The following is a 22350-nucleotide window of genomic DNA, read 5'->3' as shown; positions in this document are numbered from 1 at the left end:
CAGCAAGTGATAAGCCTGTCTGCTTTTCACAACTGGTAATCATTTTTGGAATAGATGTTTTAATATAGTTGAATATAAATTTTGTAATTTACATCTACAATGGTACGTAAATTTATAGATCTAGTTTGTTGCTGGAGGACGAAGGCTATAATCACAAAAGGGTTTTCTTGGTGTTGTTTAATTTTTAATGACTATTTGAAAACTAGGGAAGGAAAATGAAATCAAATTCATTTCTTTAAAAAAAAAATTGTTAAAGACAATCACGCAAGTTGGTTGGAGACGTTTGTGAAGTCCCTGACTGAGCGGCACTGCTGTGTTTACAGCCAGGACGTGCTTAGCACTACATTGCCACATTAGTTTGTGGTGAGAAGCCCAAGTCTGTTCAGCAGCAGAGATTTCCAGAGAGCAGATCATCCTGTTTCCTTCATATCAATGAATAATGATAAATGGGGACGGAGGAGCGACAGAGGCCTGGCCATTTTGCACAGCTGATAGCCTCAGCTAGCTCTTACATACATACACTGTTTACCACCCTTCCCCTCTCCCGCTCTGCCTCTGCTCTTCCTCCCCCTCCCTCCCTCCCTCCCTCCCTCCCTCTCTCTCCCTTCTTCCCTCTCTCCCTCCCTCCTTCCCGCCCTCCTTTTTCGATCTGAACATTATAAACTTTTTTCTAATGAAATAGCATTTTAGGCTTTGTTTAAAGTGGGGTTATCCTGAACCTCAATAAGATGTGGCCTTATTTACCAAATCAATTTGCCGAGTGGTGTCTCAGGTTTTCGGAAGTTGCTAATGACAATTTCTTCATTGAGTATTGGGGACATGGGCCAGGAATATAGGTCAGTTGACAGAGGGCTTGCTTAGCATGCATGGGTCCAATCCCTTGGTCCAATCCCTAGCATCATATAAATAGGTAGCTGCACTTGGCATATAGAGGCAGGAGATTCAGAAATTCGAGATCATCCTTGGCTATGCACGTTCGAGGCCAGACTGGGCTACACGAGACCCTATGTCAAAAAGAGAGATTGGGAATACACTCATTCCTCTTGCCCCTTTTCCACGAAGAAATTATTCTTTCCCAAGGCCATTAAGAGGGGGAACTTGGAGTAAAGCAGTGTTAATATACTAGGATACTCAACTTCTGCACAACATGCTAAAGAGAAAGCTCTGGGGCATAGCAGGTCTGACCTCAGGGCTGCTCAGTAAGTGTCCAGGAGTTTCCACCCACACCACGTTTCCTTCCAGGAGGGCTTAAGTGTAGAGCACCCCTTCCTCACTTGAAACATGCAGCTTCCTCTGTGTTTGGAATGGAGTCACTGTGTTTGCCAGGAAGTAAGATGAAGCCAAACTCCCCAATAGGAATCTGCTTTACTAACCAGACATAGACCACTGGTGACCCCAGAAAGGAAGCCCACTCTTGGTATTTTGGTTTGCCATGGTGTGTCCGTGTTGGCTAAGTGGCTAGGAAGCCCAAATAAAAAACAACAATTATGGCCAACACTTTTTTTGTTTGTTTGTTTGTTTCTGCTTGACCAGTGACTCTCATGGCTCTTCAAGGGGAGCAGGGTGATGCTACCCAAAAGAGCCCCTGCGCGGTCCATCCTCAGGACACTCGGCCCAGCAGGGCTCTGGAGGATGGTGTTATTTCCAGCAGGAGGGAGGCACTGCTTCTGAGGGAGTCCAGGCCCACCCCGCATCTTTCCTCCTGCTGGGAGCTCTTCCGTCTCATTTTCTAGGGTCCATTTTCTCCTAGAAAGGATTCCTCTAATACCCTCTGATCAGGAGCAATGGAGCTGAGCTGTTCTCCTGGGGGCCCAGACAGCTCACATTGGAGGGAGGTCTCCCTTCTGCTTATCTTTCCTACCCAAAGGGGATTCTTATTACACCACCAAAGAGGAAATCTCCTTTAGACAAATATCTGTCAGAGGACTTGCTTCAGTTTGGGAGCAAGTTTTGCTTTAAGAAGGGTTCTATTTTTAACATGTTTCATTCTCTAAACCAAAATATCACTTTTCGTAGCCCATAAAGATACCACTATTGTTATTTGTCAATTAAAAATTGACCAAGAAAAAAACTTTCACAACTAGTATGTATGACTGTAGGTGAGTTCTCTGAAACTGGGGAATTTAATTAACCAAACCACTCTGACTCAATTAAAATAGACATGCATTTAAGATTGACTTACAGGACCATTTAAATCCATCTAAAAGATTTCCCAAAAGAGGTTTGCATTTGAATGCTGGTACAAGTAAAAATATTTTAACCAATCTTATTTTTCTATGATGTCACAAGCTAGAACCTACTGACAATCTTTGAAGCTTTCATTTGAGAATATGCACAAATATAGTAACTTCATCCTGGGGCCCAGACTTGGAAGAGCCTTAGAAATGAGTTCAACCCATCCATTTTATTCTTGAAACTAGACCCCAACTATGATTTGTCCAAAGTCCTAAAATTAGTCATTGGCATCCATGAGAATTAGGAACTGATCCTCTTTCCTTCCTGGATCAGCCAGTGTTTGAAGGAACAGCACACAGGATTGCTCCCAGAGCTGGAGAGTGTGGCCCCGAATCCCAGCCAGACTGCATAGGCTCTCTGTTTGTGAACAAGCTTCACTGGGCTCTTTCACTTGTCATAATGATGTCACGTGACTTAGGATTAAGTTAGATACTCCATACAAAGTGCAAAGCACACTATTTAGCAAATAGCAAGTGCTCAGTGAACACTGCTTCTGCTCTCTAGTGGTAAACATGCTAGCAACTAGCAGTTCAGAAGGCACAAATAGAGTGAGTGCCTACTGAGTATCACCAGCGGGCAGTGTAGAGTGAGTGCCTACTGAGTATCACCACTGGCAGCATAGGAAGTGTGAGTGAGTGCCTGCTGCATACTCACCACACGTATTTCATCCCCAGTCTGGATTAGGCAGAGGGCAGTATTCTTATTTTCAGATGAGGAATCAAGGCAATGAGATGTAAGTCGCCTGCTGAGGCCACAAGGCTAACATGTCAGGAACGTCTTTCAAGTTCACATCCTTACAGACTGAGCAGCGCAACTGTGGTTGCCATGTGTTCCTGTCTCTTAGAAGTGGCTCTCATCATCAGTGCCTGGCACCTGTCCCCAACCTGACCATCAGACCAGTGCCTGGCACCTGCCCCCAACCTGACCTTCAGACCCAAAGGCCAGAGCCCCTGGGGATGTTCTCAGAAGACCATCTTTCTTCTCTGCCTTCATTCCTGCTTCCTTCGGGCTTCTTTCCCTCGTAGTCTGCACCTCACTGGGAATCTAATCAAAATGTATGGTTCAAGTCTTCCTGCTTCTTAAACTTAGGCCATACCTGTAAGCCTACCCTGCCATCTGAGAAGCGGAGTTGAAATCCTCTTGATGTCTCCTTCCACGTGCTCACTATCAGTCCTTCCATAAGACCAATAGCGTTCTGATGGCTCCTCCAGGAGCACACGCAGCAAAATGGCAGCCCAGTACGCATCACCAGCCCTTGGCTCATCGCCCGGTGGAAGGCGGCGGATTCTAGATGTTAAGAATAGTGTTTCTAGAGTTATATGAGGCCACATTCCAACTCTGTGATCTTGATGTTCCCCATACATGATAGTTCTGTATAGTATTGGCATTAAATAAATGCTAGCCTGTCACCAGGCTTGCTTCCCCCTGCCTACTGTTCTGGACGACACATACACACCTTTCCACTCAGATCTACTTGTGTTCTCTGCCACCAGTATGCACAAATTTAGGATGGCTTCTATTGAACCCTTTATGGTACAGAGTGAGCCTGTCAGTGTCACAGAGCAGGACAATAGCTGTAGAGTGAGTATTATACACACACATCATGTGCATACACACAGAGATGCACAGATATATAGAAACACGTCATATACATATATACATACACACATGCATAGATATGTATATATCTGCTTGTGTGTAACATTATACACACATATATCTGTAGATACATGCACATTTGGAATTTCTGTTCCAGACAAGTTTCGGAGTCCCAGAATTAAGACAATTTTTTCCAAATTCAGTTCCAGCTTGATTTCATGCATTCCTAATTAAGGATGAGACTTTCCATGAAAGTTCCATATAGATGCCCTCAAGATTGTATAGAAACATTTCAAATTAGTAATAGCACCCAGCCAGTGGCCAGGGCTTCTACACCTATAATAATTCATCTGTAATGAATCTGGTGTGTGTCTGACCTTATTCTGAGTGTCTTATGTACAGACTCAGTCTTCTCGACATCCTGGAAGGGGTATTTATGGCTTGCATTTATTTTACACATGAGAAATCTGAGGCTCTGCCCAACAATGTCAGCTGAGGAAGCGGCATCCCTACCCGACAGTTGTTTTCTGTTTCATTGCTGTGTTTTCTTTCCCTTGCAGCATCAGTCAATACCTGGAATTATCTTTATTGTCTACTGCCTCTATTAAAGCTATTTAGAGAAGGACTGTGCTTTAATTACCACGATAGCCTGGCTTCTAGAGCAGACATGGCTGTTAATAACTATATGTTCCATGAATGAATGAAGAGGCTTAAAAAGGTTAAGCACCTTGCCAAGGTCACAGATCCATAAGAGTGTGTATTCAGGCAGAACTCCGCGTAACTCCAGAGAAGAGGTCTCTTTTTCTATTGTAGATTTTACAGGGTGAAGCCCCCCTGAATATAATTTGACTGAAGCCTATCATTTTGCAGATGAGGATTAAGAATCTCAAAAAAGTGACCCTCTAAGTCCCAGTATCTCTCAGTTTGTTGATGTCACAGCCCAGGCCTCCCCTGGCTGGACATCAGCCACCTCAGTTCATGGGAAATGGGAAGAAAATCCCATAGGCGTGTCTGTCCATCATCTACTTTCTTGTTCGTGATCCAGACCAGATTCCCAGTTAATACTTCCCTTAACACTCCTTACATCTAGTTATCCAGTAGGTCTTGTGAGCAGGCTTTTAAAATATGCCTCAAAGTATCACCACTCCCCATGACCCAGCTATCAGTTCTTACCTGGATACGTGTGGAAGCTTTCTGTCTTGTTTCCTGCTGCTTCCCCTTGCCCCTTGTCAATCCATTTTCATCAGAAATAGATTACCCAGAATTGGAGTGCCCAGAAATGGAGTACTCAAAATTATCTTATAAAATGTAAGTCAGATCCAACACTCTGTTGCTTAGACCATTGCATGGATTTTAAGGATGCTTTAGTATGTTGACACTGCCTTTGGAGCCTCTGTGATCTGGCCCCTAACCACTCACCCCTCCAGTCTCATCCTACCCCACTCTCTGCCTTTCTCTCCTTGACAGAGCCCTACTCCTGGAATATCAAGCCCTCCCCCTTTTCAAAGCTTCCTTTCATGATACTCTCCTTTGAAGGACCTTTCCGTCCATCCTGTTCCCTTCTTCCTCCTTTGTTTTGCTCCTTGCCCTCTGGAATCTCAGCTTCCATGGTTAATTGCATGGAGAAGCATCCTTTTCTGGGGGACTCTTTCTGACCTCTTCCCAACACAGCTGGGTCCCCTGCAACATGCTCTTACAACCATCTTTGCTTTTCCTGCACAGCATCTGTCACAGCTCTAACTGGTACATTGGGGTTCTTTCTCTGACCAGTAGGAGGGAGACCTCAGTACCATCCTGTCTCTTTCCGCACTGATCCCCAATATCAGAAATACAGTGCTTAGCTAATAAATATTTTGCAAGCATTTTGTAGTCCTCTCCTTGATTGCTATTGTAGGCTGACCTATCAATGACAGAAGAAAAATGTGAGTGTAATTAAAGGAAAAGAAGAAACAGTAAAAACACTGAAAATGGCCTATGAAACCTAACTTTAGGATGTGTTCAACCATCAACTCATTGATGGATGTTTGATTCTAGATTAACCACAATAGTTGGTATTTAAAACAGTTTTAAACTAGCTTCTTCACTAACAATAACAACAAAAGTAGTCGCGTACTTTAAATCCATCTTATTGTCAACCTTCCCTATCATTGTTACTATCCAGACATCTGAGCATGTGTGCCTGAATGCGTACATGCCTGTGTGTATACGTACATGCCTCTCTCTCTCTCTCTCTCTCTCTCTCTCTCTCTCTCTGTGTGTGTGTGTGTGTGTGTGGTGTTATCTGGTTGTAGGCTGTCTGCAGTCTGTCAAGTTCAATAGGTCCAATTCTGATAGACACATCGATAGGGAGCCAAGCCTTTACTAGAAGGAAAGTGAGATGGGATGAACCCAAATGATCATAGTCATCTAAGCACAGTATGGGATTCTGAGACTTTCTCTCAAGACAGTGTCCTTGCAGCTGGGCAGCAGTGACTCCTGCTTGTAATTCCAGTGGGGTGCTGAAGCCAGAGGGTTTCTTTGGATCTGAGGTCAGCCTGCACTACATAGTGACTTCCACATGGGCTTGGGCTACAGAGTGAGACCCTGGTCTCAAATAAATAAATGAATATTTTAAAAATGTCACTCTTGTTTAGCCAGTGCTTTTAGAACCCCAGTGGGTAAAGGAGATAAAGGAGGCCTCTTCTTCTGTAAAGGAGACTCATCTGGCTTAAGCTGAGACTACAAGAAATAAGATACTTCTTGTTCCTGAGTAATATCTAAGGTACTGGTTTTCAGTCTTCCTAACATGGCGGCCTTTAATTCAGTTCCTCATGTTGTGGTGACCCCCAACCTTAAAATTACTTCATTGCTACTTCATCACTATAATTTTGCTACTATTATGGATAATGTATTGTGATGTAGACATCTAATATGCAGGATATTTTATATGCTACTCCCGAAGGGGTCATGACCCATGGGTTAAGAACTGATGATTTAAGGATCTTCTCCTGTGCGATGGGTTTTGGAGAAGACACATATTTTTCTAGGATAAACTGTTAATTAGAACATTGTGATGCATTTTTTAGATCAATAATTTAGCTACTTAAATATTGCTATGGGTCCTGCTCTCCCTTGGGAGCAGATGTCAGGAGTATATCAGAAATGTCAATCATCGATTCATAAATCCCTGCAATATCAATGAAATGCTAAGATCTTGGGACATTATCATTTTGCTGTGCTTGGCTTGCGTGTGCTCTAAAGTGCTTCACGGCTGCTGCTCTGAGGAGCTTGACTCTGTTCCACGAAGCCTTGCTGCTCACTGCTCTTCCCAAATGCCCACCCATGGTATCCGTTCTAAAGTCTATACAGAGGAGAGAAGCGCAGCTGCTGTGTCTCCGACTGTAGCCCAGTCCTACAACTCTATGCAAAGGAGGGTAGCTTTTAGCAGTTCAGCTACTCATTTATTAGAATGAATTCCTTTGAGAGGCTAAGAGATGGCAGGGCAGTTGAGAGCACTCCCTCCTCTTCCAGACGACCGACCCGAGTTCCATTCTCAGCACCCAAGTGAGGCAGCTCACATCGACTTGTAACTTCAGGCCCTGAGGATCACTTCCCTCTGTGGCCCATGAGGGCAGCTGCACACAGACACATGCCTACATATATATACAAAAAGTGAAAATAAGTCTTCAAAAAATCTTGAAAAAACCACTGAAGAACACTATAACATTCTATTTTTAGGCATAAATTCACAAGGCAATAGAATTTGGGAGCGCATAGCAACAGTACTGGTTTTGAAACTGGGAGGTAAATGGTTGAGAAGTCATTAAGTTAACAAATGGGAAAAAGTTTTGATATCTGTCACATTTCCTCAGGTATCTGGTAATTCATTTCTAATTAAATGTAACGTAGGAATAGAAAATGCTGATTGAAGGCGAAGGAAGCCGAGTATGGGGGTGAGCTGGTGGGGGAAGGGCTCAGCATTCGATCTGTATAAATTCTCTTCATCTCTCCATCCTATTTTTGGTAAATACCTTGTTAAAAATGCAAGCATCCACTGCAGGTCTCCACCTCTGTTTCCATCAGTTGCTGGATGAAGTTTCTATTTTGTGATTTAAGATATTTATCAATCTGACTACCGGACAAGGCCAGTTCGGGCACCCTCTCCTCTATTGCTTAGGGTCTTCACTGGGGTCACCTTTGTGGATTCCTGGGAATTTCTCTAGAGCCAGGTTTCTGCTGACCCCATAATGGCTCCCTCCTTGCTCTCATCTCTGCCCTCCTCCATCTTGACTATCCAGTTCCCTCAAGTTCTCTTCCCCCCTCCCCTATCCTCTCTTCTTCCCCTTCTGCCCTCCCTTCTCCCCCCCACCCCCACGCTCCCGATTTTGTCAGGCAATCTTGTCTCTTTCCCTTTCCAGGTAGATCTATATATGTTTTTCTTAAGGTTCACCTTGTTACTTTGCTTCTCTAGGCACATGGATTGTAGGTTCGTTATCCTTTGCTTTATGACTAGTGTTCACTTATGAGTGAGCACGTACCGTGTTCATCTGTGTTACCTCACTCAGGATGGTTTTTTCTAGTTTCATCCGTCTGCATGCAAATTGAGCTCTCAACGTAGTTCAGTTGAAGAGTGGGAGGAGTGAGAATATGAGCAAAGAGGTCAAGACCATCATGGGTTCACCCACTGAAACAGTCTACCTGAGCTAATGGGAGCTCACCAACTCCAACCAGACAGGGAAGGAACCAGCATAGGACCAAATTAGACCCTCTGAATGTGGGTGTCACTTGGATGGCTGGGGCAGACTTTGGGACCACTGGCAGTGGTACCAGGATTTAGCCTACTGTTTGTACAGACTTTTTGGGAACCTATTCTCTTTGGAGGGATACTTTGCTCAGGGCCTTGGTTCTTTTTTTTCTTTTTCTTTTTCTTCTTCCATTATAACTTTATTGAACATGCATCTATTTTATTAAATTTTTTTTATTTTATGAAAAATTTCCACCTCCTCCCACTTCCCTCCCCTTCCCTCCCTGCACTCCTCCTCCCCCTCCTTCTCCAGGCCAAAGAGCAGTCAGGGTTCTCTACCCTATGGGAAGTCCAAGATTTTTCCCGTTCCCCCCCAGGTCTAGGAAGGTGAGCATCCAAACAGACAAGGTTCCCACAAAGCCCGACCATGCAGTAGAATCAAAGCCCAGCGCCACTGTCCTTGGCTTCTCAGTCAGCCTCCACCGTCAGCATTCGATCTGTATAGGCATAAATTCACAAGGCAATAGAATTTGGGAGCGCATAGCAACAGTACTGGTTTTGAAACTGGGAGGTAAATGGTTGAGAAGTCATTAAGTTAACAAATGGGAAAAAGTTTTGATATCTGTCACATTTCCTCAGGTATCTGGTAATTTATTTCTAATTAAATGTAACGTTTAATTACATTTGTAATTACATGTGTGTCTCTGAACCACATTCAGAGAATCTGGTTTGATCACATGCTCCATCAGTCCCATTCCAACTGGCCTTGGTGAACCCAGACCCAAAAAGAGGAATATGGTATGTACTCATTCATAAGTGGATTCTAGCTATAAATAAAGGACATTGAGCCTATAATTTGTGATCCTAGAGAAGCTAAATAAGAAGGTGAACTTAAAGAAAAACATATAGTTATCCTCCTGGATATTGCCAGACAGGGGTTGGGAGCACGGGGGTGGGGGTGAGGTGGTGATAAGGGGAGATGGGGGGAGAGAAGGGAGAAGGGGAGGATGGGGAGAGCTTGAGGGAATGGGATGGTTGGGATGAAGGAGGGGTGGATGTGGGAGCAGGGAAGTATATATCTTAATTAAGGGAGCCATTTTAGGGTTGGCAAGAGACTTGACTCTAGAGGGGTTCCCAGATGTCCAAGGAGATGTCCCCAGCTTGTTCCTTGAGCAGCAGAGGAAAGGGTGCCTGAACTGGCCTTCTCCTATAGCCACACTGATGAATATCTTGTATATTACCATAGAACCTTCATCTGGTGATGGAAGGAGATAGAGTCAGAGACCCACATTGGAGCACTGGACTGAGCTCCCAAGGTCCTAATAAGAAGCAGAAGGAGGGAGAACATGAGCAAGGAAGTCAGGACCGTGAGGGGCGTGTTCACCCACTGAGATGGTGGGACAGATCTAAAGGGCCTTGGTTCTTCCCCAAAACAATGTGCCTTACCCTCTCTAAAGAGTGGATGTGGGGGTTTGGGGAGTGGAAGGTGGTGGGAATTGGAGGAGGGGAGGGAGTGGAATTGGGGATTGGTATGTAAAATGAAAAAAGATTGTTTTCTTTCTTTAAAAAAATTTTAAAAGCATCCAGCATGTGGCCCTTTGTAAATGACTTCCTTCCCTTAGTGTACTTTTGAGTTCTGTATATCTTGAGCATATGACAGCACACAACCATTGGTAATGCCGCCATAAATCCTTTATATGTGTATTTTCATTTTTTCTTAGAAGTAGAATGTTGGTTGGGCGTGATGGCACACACGTTTAATCCCAGCACTTGGGAGGCAGAGGCAGGAGGATCTCTGTGAGTTTGAGCCAGCCTAGTCTACAAAGCTAGTTCCAGGACAGCCATGGCTGTTACACAGAGAACACCCCCCCACCCAACCCCTCAAAATGAAGTAGAATTCTGGGTTCATATAGTCATCTAAATTTAACTGCTTAATGTTTTGAGCAACTGCAAAAACAGTTTTGCAAAATCACATCATTTTGCATTCCTGCCATAACCTCACCCACACTATTATTGTCTGACATTATGATAGTCACCCTAGTGGGGTTGAAGTGTCTTCTCTTAGTCTTGATTTCTAATGATGCTTTAAAATTTTTAACGTTGTTTACAGTAAAATAACAGGCATTTGCCCCAACTGTTGCTTGCCTACCAGAAGTAAATAAGAACCTAATTGCTGCCAGGTGGTGGCGGCACACATTTGGGAGACAGAGGCAGGTGGATCTCTGTGAATTTGAGGCCAGCCTGGTCTACAAGAACTAGTTCCAGGACAGTTAGGGCTATTACACAGAAAAACCCTGTCTCGAAAACGAAACAAACACACAAGAAGAAAAGAACCTAATTGCTCAACACGTCTCCCACACACCTTGATTGCAGGATATACAGAGATCAAGCTAGAAGCAGGATGGAGTCCAGGTCCTGCTAACTAGCTCTCATAGTGCCAGCTGGTGTTGTGCAGTCTGGAGTGGGGGGGACCTCAGTGTCATTGGTGTCATCAACATCTTACTGGGCTGTGGATTCTGCAGCTTCACTACTGACCAACAGAGCAACTAGTGCCCACTGGGGCAATAGAAGCAAATTGGCAACAAGAGGGAGATCTGAGGCCTACTGCTCAGGAGGGAATCCACATCCTATACTACAGCCTGGTCAAAAGCTCATGGCTGTGGAGGTTATAGATCCTACTGGGGAAGCTATGACTATTGTCTCATTAGAAGAACACAGTGTGCGCCTCAAAGCATCTTCTAAGTGAATATGCTCATACCTTAGGTTAGTGCAGCCATTGCCTTTGGTCAGAAAAGCTCCTTCCTAAAATGGGCAAGGGTAATTGCATGACTCATTTGTAGCCAAAGTGACGGCCACTTTGGTTGCTCAACCATGAGTAGGACTTTTGTAGCTCTCCCTCTAAGGACCACTGCAGGGCACAGCAGAAGCTGGGGCAGGAAGAGTATAAGGGATGGAGAAAGGTGTGGTGAGGTGTGTTCTCTTCAGTACTTGATATTACACCCTTGATCTCACAGCAGGTGTGATTAGTGGCAGGGCATCCACGCAAGGCTGGACCCGTGGGCATCCCTCCGTATGGAGAAGAGGGACCAAAGAGGCCTGCAAGAACCTATAGGAAAGTAATAGCAGTAGTGGGGAGGTGTTTACCCCAACCCCTGAGTATCTCTGGGGACTTAGTAGTGCTAAGGGAGAAAGGAGTGTTTTCTTCAGTGCTATAACCTCTGGTGGGGAGCCCATATTCCTAGGAACAATCCCTCACCTGAGATCCTGTAAGAGACCTCTATTGGAACTCACTGAGTCACCAAGTGCTGAAACCAAATGAGAGTAGAAAGGGGATTAGAGAGGGATAGAGGGTTGTATTCTATAAATAAATAAATAAAAAATAAAAAATGCTCTAGTGAAACCCATTTTATATATATATAATCAAGAAATGCTAAGCTATTTGTGATTTAAAATAGATTGTAAAAGCCTCATCTTGGTAAGACTTTGAAGAAACAAATATTTTAAAAGTTGTTTGTTTCCAATCCCCTTTCACTTTTACATATGATTCAGGACTTAGGTCATGAGATCCAGCCTGGAACTTACATTTTTTTTGTTAAATTATAAACTGGTTGGCCTATTTGCTCAGGCTTTCTTATTAACTAACTCTTACATCTTACATTAACCCATAATTCTTGTCTGTGTTAGCCGTGTAGCATGGTACCTTTTATCAGTGAGGCATTCTCATCTTGCTTCCTCTGTGTCTGGGCAATGACTGCAGACTGACTCTTTCTTCTTCCCAGAATTTTCCTGTTCTGGTCACCCTGCCTATACTTCCTGCCTGACTATTGGACAATCAGCATTTTATTAAACCAGTACAAGTGAAAAATCTTTATAGGGTACAAGACCATTGTCCCACAGCACTTCCCCCCTCTTTTGTTTTCAAAACAAGAGCTTTGAATTGAATCTCCTTTGTTTAGCTTTTCTCCTGACCATTATCCATAACAACTTATAACCAACACTCTCAACAAAGACAAACATCCAAAATCCTTTTGGGGGAGGGAATGTGGGCATAGCTTTCCAGGCTACTTCCTGCTTATTGGGGGGCCCTGATAATCTTATGGGGACCTAAAGAAAATTTAGGATTATGGTCAAGTCCTGACTGGAATATTCTGTGAGGCTTGATCATCTCAGCCAGCAATTTTGAGGCTGTTCTGGATGTAGAACTCAGAGCAAACTCCAACAGAGATCCTCTGAAATGTTGAATCATCTGGGCCATCTGCCCCTACTGGAGATTCTTCAGGGGGTCTTCCTTGATCAAACATGATTTTTTTTAACCCAGATTGAATCCACAACCTCTCATTTCCTGTGGAAACAAAAACAAAACCTCTTCTCCAAAGTAACAGATCTTTTGACTTAAATTTTGAAGTCAAGACATTTTCAAAGTATATGTTTGATTAATCCAGCAGCATTTATAATCAAGTGTCATTTAGCAGCTGTTGCTTCTCCCTTAGCTGTCAAACATTTCAAAGACAACATAATAGCATACAGTATCCAGATTCTCTATGTATTTTCCATCAATATGTGGCTTTATTTTAAATTCTATTTATTTTATTTTTATTTTTAATTTCTGGTTTTTTTTTTTGAGACAGGGTTTCTCTGTGTATCTTTGGCTGTCCTGGACTCACTCTGTAGTCCAGGCTGCGCTTGAACTCACAGAGATCCATTTGCCTCTGCATCCCAAGTGCTGGGATTAAAGATGTGTACAACCACACCCAACTACTCTCTTTTTTTTTTTTAAGGAAAAAGGCTTTATCCTTTTTCTTTTCTCTCTCAAGCTAATATATATTTTAAACACAATGTAAACCATTTAGAGGGTTTTTTGTCTGAATTTATCTTTACTGTACATTTCTCTTTTTCTGACCACATGAGTCTTTAATTTGCTAAGTGATATGGCTAGGATTAAAGTCGTGGCTTTGACGACTGGATTCACCCAAGTCTTTAGCTTTCTAAGAGTCTAACATCATGGCAGAGGTACTGGTGGGAGCCATGTTTATTGTTACAACTCTATGGAGTTTTAAAGTCCCTGCCCCCACCAAGAAGCATGTTGTCAGCTATCCATAAATACCATTTAAGTGTTTGGTGGTGGGTCCTCTTAAAAGAGCTGCAAGGGTTTTGCAACTAAAACTGAATCAGGAAGCCTCTCTTAAATGAGATAGCAAACAGAGCCCACCTGAGAAAATGCTGCCACCAAGAAGCCATGCTTAACTCTGTTCTTTTTATGCCTAGAATTCCTTCACAAACTCTCTCAGGTTTTAAGTGGGTTTAGTTGTCCATGTTGGCACCATTTGTTGATAGAAATTTCTGTCCTGCCTGGTCTCACAGCTGTTCAGTCCCAAAGAAACACACAGAGGTCTACATTAATTATAAACTGTTTGGCCTATTAGCTCAGGCTTTCTTATTAACTAACTCTTATAACTTACATTAACCCAAAATAATTATTGTTTGTGTTAACCATGTGGCTTGGTACCTTTTTATCAGCGAGGCATTCTCATCTTGCTTCCTCTGTGTCTGGGTGACAACTGCAGACTTGGAACTTACATTCTCCTGGGAATATATAGAATGTACAAATTTCACATGGGACATTTAAATATAGATCCAATGTCCCTTATCTTTAAGGTTTGGGACCAGAGGCATAAATTTGGGATCATTTTAAATTGGAGGATATTAACATGTATATAATGTCTTGTGAATAGAGTTCAAGTGTAAACATGAAATTCCTTTGCTTCATGTGTATTTTATATGAGTCAACTGAAGTGCTTTATGTAGTGCTTTTAGTGCAACTTTGTTTTGAATGATGTCACCTGACAGCATGTGTGGAATCTGTCATCAAGTGACTACCCAGGAAGTTTCAGATTTTGGAGTATTTTGGATTTCAGATTAGGGATGCTTGAACTGTTTAATCAGAATATGGACCATACTCAAGTTTTTAAGGATTTGCTTATTTTTATTTTCCATGTATGAGTATTTTATCTACATGTATATATGTGCAGTATACATGCCTGATACTCTTGGAGGTCAGAAGAAGTTGTATACACTGGAACTGGAGTTAGTGATGATTTGTAAGCTATTATGTGGGTTCTAAGAGTTGAACCCCAATACTCTGCAAGAGCAGCAAGTGCTCTTGACTACGGAGCCATCTCTCCAGAACCCGTACTTGGTTTTCACCAGATATCCCATCTCTAAGTGTGGGGGAAAGTATGTCAGGAGAAGGTATATCCTTCTCTTGCTATTTATACTATTACAAACTTTGAACACCACCTAGCTATCTAATAAGAGGAAATGGGTTAATTGAATGCTAATGTACACAAGAGGCTGTTGGTACAAATGACACAACTGGACTGTGAGCTCAGTGTTATGGACTCCTCCTACACCTTATTGAATGGGGATAAAATCAAGTTACTGAATCCCTGCATGAGAAGATCCCAACTGGGTGAGATACCTTTATGACTAGAAAGGTTTTTGGAATGATGTCTAAAACATTAACAGTGATTATATTGCTAATGGTAGAAATTTAGCCTTTTGATCTTTGTATTTTACTTGATTTAAAAAAAATCACTCTGTAATTTCTTTAAAAAATATAAACGAGTTGAAAAGGCTATGCATTTTAGAAGTTACGTTCATTCTTCATTGGGGCTTAAGTTTTAGATAAATACCTTTCCCCTATCATTACTTAAAAAAAAAAACCCTCACAGCCATGTACTCAGGGTGATTACAGCCACTTAGTGAGAATACTGTCTTGACTCTGTTTTCAGAGAATTTTATTATGTACTTTAGACTTTTTTTTTTCTTTTTTGGTTTTCAAGACAGGATTTCTCTGTAGCTTTGGAACCTGTCCTGGAACTAGCTCTTGTAGACCAGGCTGGCCTTGAACTCACAGAGAGTTCTCCTGCCTCTGCCTCTTGACTGCTGGGATTAAAGGCGTGCACCATCACCACTTGGCTGTACTTTTTTTTTTATGGAGGTCTTTTTGTGGGGAGGTGTACAAGGTCTTATGACTTTGGGATCCAGACAAAGTAGTGGTAGAAATAGTTCTCCATCTTTGCCAACTCTTAGGATAATCCCTATGTTCCACACACCTTCTCTCTTCTATCTACTGTTCTCTCTGTGTCCACACACATTCTCTCTTCTATCTGCTGTTGCACCCTCCTTTGCAAGATGCCAGCAGCAACAACTTGCTTTTCCTTTGTGCTTATTGTGAGCTAGGAACTGTTGTGAGCACACTGCATGTTTCACTCATTTGATCTCAGCCATTCTGTGGAGTTGCTGTTGCAATTCCATGCTTTCTAGATGAAAAACCCAAGGCACAGAGATTAGGTAACCTATCCAATCTATCTAGCACCGCGGAGCACGGACCGGAGCCCAAATGGTCTGGTTTCAGGTACCTGTAGTCCTAACTGCTACACTCTCCCATTGTGTGCCTTCCCTCCAAATGTGTTTCCAAACACCTCTTGCTGCTTTTCTTTGTTCTTTCCCATGGTTTCCTCTCTACTGAAAATGCTGGGAGACTGGAGTAGTGACACTCACCCTGTGGGGCTTTCCTGTAAGGTGCCTGCTGGAGCAACCTCTTCCTCCTTGTCATTAACTCATCCATCCACTGTCTTTGGTTGCTTTCATTTCTTCACATTCTCTTCTCAGAAATGTTTACATTTCTTATGTTGAGGCTCATCTTGGGAGAAAAATCCATTGTTTTCAATGTCTTTAACTTTGTGCTGAGTGCTGAGATATGGCCGCTCTTTCCCAGGGCCATGGGGTATCCTTAACCTCCCAAGAAGGAAACCCAGTGGGGAGTCCCCCATTTGATGGCTAAGGCTGATTCCTTGGAGGAAGCCATAACTTTTATGAGGCTATATTTATTCTAATAATATCTGAGGTAATATAAGCTCATTGTAAAAAATTTTGGAAACTACAAAAAAGTGTAGAGAAAATATTAAGAGCTCACATAATCTGACCATTCTATGACAACCACCAGTAACTGTGACTTCCAACATATTTACCTGGGAAGCAATTCATATTCATTCTTGAACTTTGTCTTCTTAATAAATGTATAAGTGATGATCTTTGGAAATGCCGTTCCATGCAGTTTAGTGTATAGGATTACTGTTTGTTTTAAAGGCATGCCAAAATTGGTGAAATTAATGTCTCAATTTTATACTGCAGTTTGATGTTTTAATTAAAGAAATGAAGGAATTGTGGATATTTTTAAGGCATTAATATTGAAAAGTGTAGAAAGCTGGGTGATGGTGATGCAAGCCTTTAATCTTGACACTCGGAAGGCAGAGACAGGCAGATAGATCTCTGAGTTCAAGGCCAACCTGGTCTACAGAACAAGTTCTAGGAGAGCCAGGGCTACAAAGAGAAACCCTGTCTCAAACAACCCCACCCAATATAGAATGACCTCAGCAATTTTATTTGCCCCTTAAAGTGAGCTTTTTCTCATTCTTCCCCTGCTACAGGAACTACATATATAGCAAGCCTTCAACTTATGTGTCTTACTTTTGCACAAATAGGATTAAGATCCACTTGAACTACCATCAACATTTAACTTTTGATATCTGTAATGGTTGTTCACAGTTTTTCTGTTTTATTGTGACTGAAGTTTAGCAAAGTTTCTGGAGGCCATTTTGCTGTCACTCTGGGGAGAGGTCATACGTCGGCCATTACAAAAATAACAGCCAAGGAAATTCATGATCTGGCGCAAGGCACAGAGCCACCATATTAAGTTTGGTTTGAGTTGCAATGGCCTGAACTGAGTCTTCATTTTTAAAAGCTCGTCTGGAAGAAAAAGACTGTTTTATCCTAATATCTCTGCTCTTGTGCTTCCAGGTATCTGGCCAGCTGAGGAGGTTTTAGCTTACTACTGCCTCAAGCACAGAAATATATTCAGGTAAGAGCCACACTTAAAAGATATTTGTTTAGCCCATCATGGTTATTGAATCTGTGAATTGAAAAAAAAAAATGGTCCACTCTACAGTCTTCAAGCTGTAAATGATGGAAAGGAAGAAAGAGAAAAGGAAAAGTCGCTGTGAACACGCGTTGCTTCTGAGGCGGCTCCGCACTGCCCTGGGGTGTGCGCACCGCGCAGCAAGCCTTTGCTGGGTGTCAAAGGCTTTTGATTTTCACTCGAGGCATTTTATTTCGCTTTGATTTGGGGGAAACAAAGGGAAGGCGCAATCAATCCTTGCTGATTGTGAAGGTCAAAAGAAAGGGTCCCCACGAGAAACACATTCTTTAACTTCTGCTGGGGAAGTCACTGGTGCATTTGACAAATGCCTCATGGCTATTACTTGATGTTCTAGTTTTAAAGGTATTTCTTGTGTCCTTGACAATATGTATAATATAAATTACCATACTAAAGAAATCAATAATCTCAGCTGTTAACATGTGTTATGTATCAAACCATGATTTTCTGGGATTTAGGAAAGAGGGGAAAAGATTCTTTACTTAAAAATTCTGGAGCTCTTTGCTACAATCAGAAAGTACAAGCTTTTTTTTTTTCATTTTAATTGTCCTTTTATGAGCATCCTACATACATTTCCTAATAGTCCATCATGTTTCATAGCACACCATTGGTGGTCATGTTGTGTTTTAACCATATGTCCTTACACGCTTGAGTTGACACCATGTAATTTTTGAAGCTCTATGGGTCCATACTTACCAAGCAGTCTGTATTCCTTTGAATAACTAAATATACATTCAAATATTTCCTAATATAAATATCCTCTTTCACCCCGCCCCCCACTTTCATTTTGCTTTTTTTTCCCCTCTTGGGATAATCAACTTCTCATACCGAGAGGAAGAAACTGTGTTAAGACCCTAAGCATATAACATCTAAAGAGGGCAGTCCGGGATCAGGGCTACATGGCTGCCCCGAAGGCTGGCATTTCCTAATCTCACTATGCTTAAACTCCAGCCAGCAAGCAGTGGGCCAGAGCGAGAATATCACACATTGAGGGCTGATATTTAGGCCCAAAAGGGGAAAGTAAATGTAGAATGGCGCACCCAGCCTTCACTCTGAGCCCAACCGTGACTTCAGGTCTGCTGGCCTAACCCTGTGCTGTCCCTTCCTTGCTTATTTGTTGCAGTAGTGCGGGGTCAGTTGTGATCTCAGGGTTAATTGCTAAATGCTCTTTGTGTAATTGTGCTTTATGGGGGTGGTTCAGCTTCCAAACTGTTTCAGCTTTCTTTAAAGAATTAAAAAAAAATCAGGATTGCATTTATTTGTGTGTTGTGTGTGACTCTAACGTAAGTTCACACACACTCATATATATTCTTGGTTTACTCGTCTAACTGGTTTTGAAGGCATGAATGTGGATTAACAATGCTATCCTTTCCTGACAATTACCTTTCGCTACTCTAGCTAGTTTAGTTCTCAAAGACAGCACCATTGACAAGGGGAGAAAGGGAACCTTCTCGGAGTTTTCAGCTCAGCGGTGGTAATGTTGCAGTGAACACTAATGAAGGGACCCCCACTGGTTTGCCTGCTTTGTGACTTCTCTATTTCATAATTATTTTTAAAACGCAAAACGACATGAGGTAGCCCGGTCGCGTCTCCACAGCTCCCCGGTAGTGTCGTCCTTACCGCAGATGGCGATTTGTTCTTGTAACATATATGTGGCTCTGACCATTTCATCTCATTTGTATGGGTTCTACCGTTTCTTTCTCTCTTTCAGGGACCTTGCTGTGTGTGAGCTCGGGGGTGGCATGACATGCTTGGCTGGGCTCATGGTAGGTCTTTTCTCAATTCCAATCCCATTCAGAGGGAGGAACAAAAGAAAAAATGTTCCAGGGCCTCCAACTGCTGGGTCAGAGAACCGTCAACAGCATCAGCTGCGGTCAAGCTGCCGGGTCTTGAGAGACCTTCTAGATTGACTTACTTTCGGATCATATTGATTTTATGGTTGCCTCGATGAGCAGAAACATTTTACCTCAGTGTAGTCAATATCGCTTGTTGTGACATTCCAGGCCTCGCACACAGTCTTTCTTTGCCATAGCGAAAGCATTTTTTTTTTTTTCAGATTATAGTCCCATTTGCTAAGATACAGGAATAGCCTGGTGAATCACAGTTGGAGCACATGAGATAGCTGCTAATGTTTTGCCTGCATTATTACACCAACAAACATGATCCAGAGCGCTCAGTAATTAGATTCTTTTGAATTAGATTGGCCATTCAGGAACGTCGTTCCCCATTCTCTGGGTTCTGAGTCATGTATTCGGGAGATATTATGTAGCAGCACAGTGCATTAGACAAGTTTTTATGTCTCTACAAATAAAAGCATATTGTTACACTGATTGGCATTTGACAAACCTGTCGCTCTTATACAATGTGTCGAGGTTACAGCCCAATGTGCGAGCATGTCAAAGCTCACAAAAAAATTACCCTCACAAAGCCATCTGCCTGCAATGCAAAGTTATATGAAGGGCATCAGGCAGCCAGACAGAAGCAGGCTGAAAGGCAGAGTGACAGCCTTGTATGATGGCTCTACTAGATAAACAGGAGCCCACAAATGAAAGCCTCTCAGAATGGCATCATCCGCTGTCACAATGCAATTACCGAACAGAATGATAGCAAGATAGAGGCTCCCGCAAATGGAATGATAAAAGTATTGACTGATTTGATTGAATGATTAAAATAATGCAGACATAAAATGAAAAAAGATTGAAGATTGTTACAGAGGAATAGGTGAGGTAGCATGATACTGAAGGCTTGTCACTCCTGTCTTCACTTCCGCATAGACAAGCATATTTGCTCATTGTTTGCTCTACTCCTTTTTTTTTTTTTTTCCAGGTTGCTATTTCTGCAGATGTCAAAGAAGTTCTGTTAACTGATGGGAATGAAAAGGCCATCAGAAGTATCCTTATTCAGATAGAAAGCCGGTTTGTTGTGCTCATTCCCAACCACCCCCCCCCCCCACCACCCCGGGCTGAGTAACAATTGATAGAAAGAAAGACAGCACGGGGCATTAAAAAAGAGCTCCCCGTACACATGATCAGTAATTAAGAAAAACTAGAAATATATGGATTCACTGCGGTTGACTGCATATGTCTCTTTTTATAGGGCTTACAGACACTTCTCACTGAAGGAGCCTATGTTTTGTGCGCCTCTCGAGGCAATTCAAAATCTTATTTCATAATTGTGAAGCATTCTTGCTCTTTATTTTCATTAAGGTCTTCCAGCACAAAACGGATTAAAATTGCTATTTACTTTATTTGGTGTTGCCTGGAAATATTAATGTCTAGCTTCCAAGGCATGTAATATTGTACAGGCCAGTCATACTGTACCTACGCTAATTGTTAAGGAGTTGCCTATATTCCCCTCTGGAAACAGCTCTCGTTTCTTCATTATCTCCTTTTATTTAGGATTAAAATGCTATCTCTTTTTTTTTCCTGCTATGCTATTACAGTTCAAACCCCATTATATTAGATTATGCTTTACTAATATGTACACAGAGTTCAGAAAATTGAACTGTACTTTAACTAAGGAAGCAAGCACAATTTATGGCTACTTTAGCAGCCTCGCTGATGTGCTCAGCGTAGTTAACAGCCGTTAGAAATTGAGAGGAAAAGTGGTGGAAGATCTGTTTGCTTTGGATTTTTTTTTTTTTGACATGGTGAGGAAGACAGGACCCTTATTTGAATTTTCAGTTCCTTCAAAGACTTGAAGTAGCTTTGAATTTTGTGACATTTTACATAAAGCCTATTTTTTTATTTCCTTTCCTCCTTCCTCTGCTCTGTAATTTTTTTTTTCGAAAATAAAATTCCCAGCAGCCCCATCAGCTGCTCACACAGAGGAAGGAGGACGGAGAAGCTTGCTCGCTAATGCTGTTCTGCAGCTCCGCAGAGCCCCACCCAGCTAATTGCCTGACAGCTCTTAAAAAAAAAAAATTCAGGAAGGGAAAACAGCCAATCACAATCTTTGCCTTTCACATCAGGGAAAGAGATCACAAAAGGCGCTTCCTTTTTTTAAACGTAGGGTTCTGATCATGATCTTGAGACTGGCAAGTTTTTCTAAATATTCCCGAAGACGACTGCTGCTCCAGTCTCGCGTCTTTATTCTGGTTTCTTCTGTGCCCGTATTATTTCCCTGTGCTCCTCCTTGTCAGGGAACAGAGAGCAAGGGCAGCTCTCAGGTGTACCAGCTCAGTCCACACGGTGTTTTTCTGAGTTTAGAAAGACAGGGATATTGAATAAGAGAGAGATGTTTTGGCTCCAGAAACTTTCGGACTGGGCCCAGTACCCTCAGATTTTTTCCCCCCGCTGAAGTCACCAAGTGACTTTATTTAAAGGCACCGGAAATCAATTAGAACTTTTTATCGTCAAACTGTGGGGAGCATCCAGAGTCAGTATGTAAATTTAATTGTCCTAAAATTACGACTGAACTAAAGTACAGAGTGTCCGAAGGAGGGAGGCGAGGCCAATGTCATTAATTATTAGCGCACCTTCGCTTTAAGCAGTAGAGATGCCATGCCAGCCCTCGAAATCAGAGAGGAAATCTCAGATTCTGCCATTCACTCTGCCGGCCTTTCAAAGAAATGATTGGTACAGCCCCCTCCCAAGAAAATGGATTTTTAACATTTGGTCCTCAGAGGCTCGGCCCTGAGAGTGCTTTATTGTGCTGGGTTTTACAATGGGTTTAATATAGCGGGGTGCCAAAGGGCAGGAGGGAGAACCTTACAATGCAGATGAAGTAGGTCCTTTCAGGATGCAGCCCAAACTGGCCGTGCGTTTTATTTCATCTCTTAGGACCTTCCTGATAG

The 22350-nt window shown here is 42.4% G+C and overlaps 1 protein-coding gene across 2 annotated transcripts in view; it reads left to right on the top strand.

Moving 5' to 3' along the window:
* The window catches only part of Camkmt (calmodulin-lysine N-methyltransferase), a 388750-nt gene that overhangs the window by 306725 nt on the left and 59675 nt on the right, over positions 1-22350 (top strand). Inside the window, exons 4-6 of one of the 2 annotated variants that reach the window (XM_087907293.1) lie at positions 17420-17480; positions 19267-19321; positions 20382-20445. In XM_087907293.1, the coding sequence (XP_087763419.1) occupies positions 17420-17480; positions 19267-19321; positions 20382-20445 (180 nt within the window). The remainder of the gene's footprint in view (positions 1-17419; positions 17481-19266; positions 19322-20381; positions 20446-22350) is intronic. The other variant, XM_087907294.1, reaches the window with a different exon arrangement.

The sequence above is a fragment of the Myodes glareolus genome, chromosome 6, assembly GCF_982192425.1.
Source record: "Myodes glareolus chromosome 6, mMyoGla1.1, whole genome shotgun sequence".
Lineage (NCBI taxonomy): Eukaryota > Metazoa > Chordata > Mammalia > Rodentia > Cricetidae > Myodes > Myodes glareolus.
This window is presented reverse-complemented; position numbering and strand designations above follow the sequence as displayed.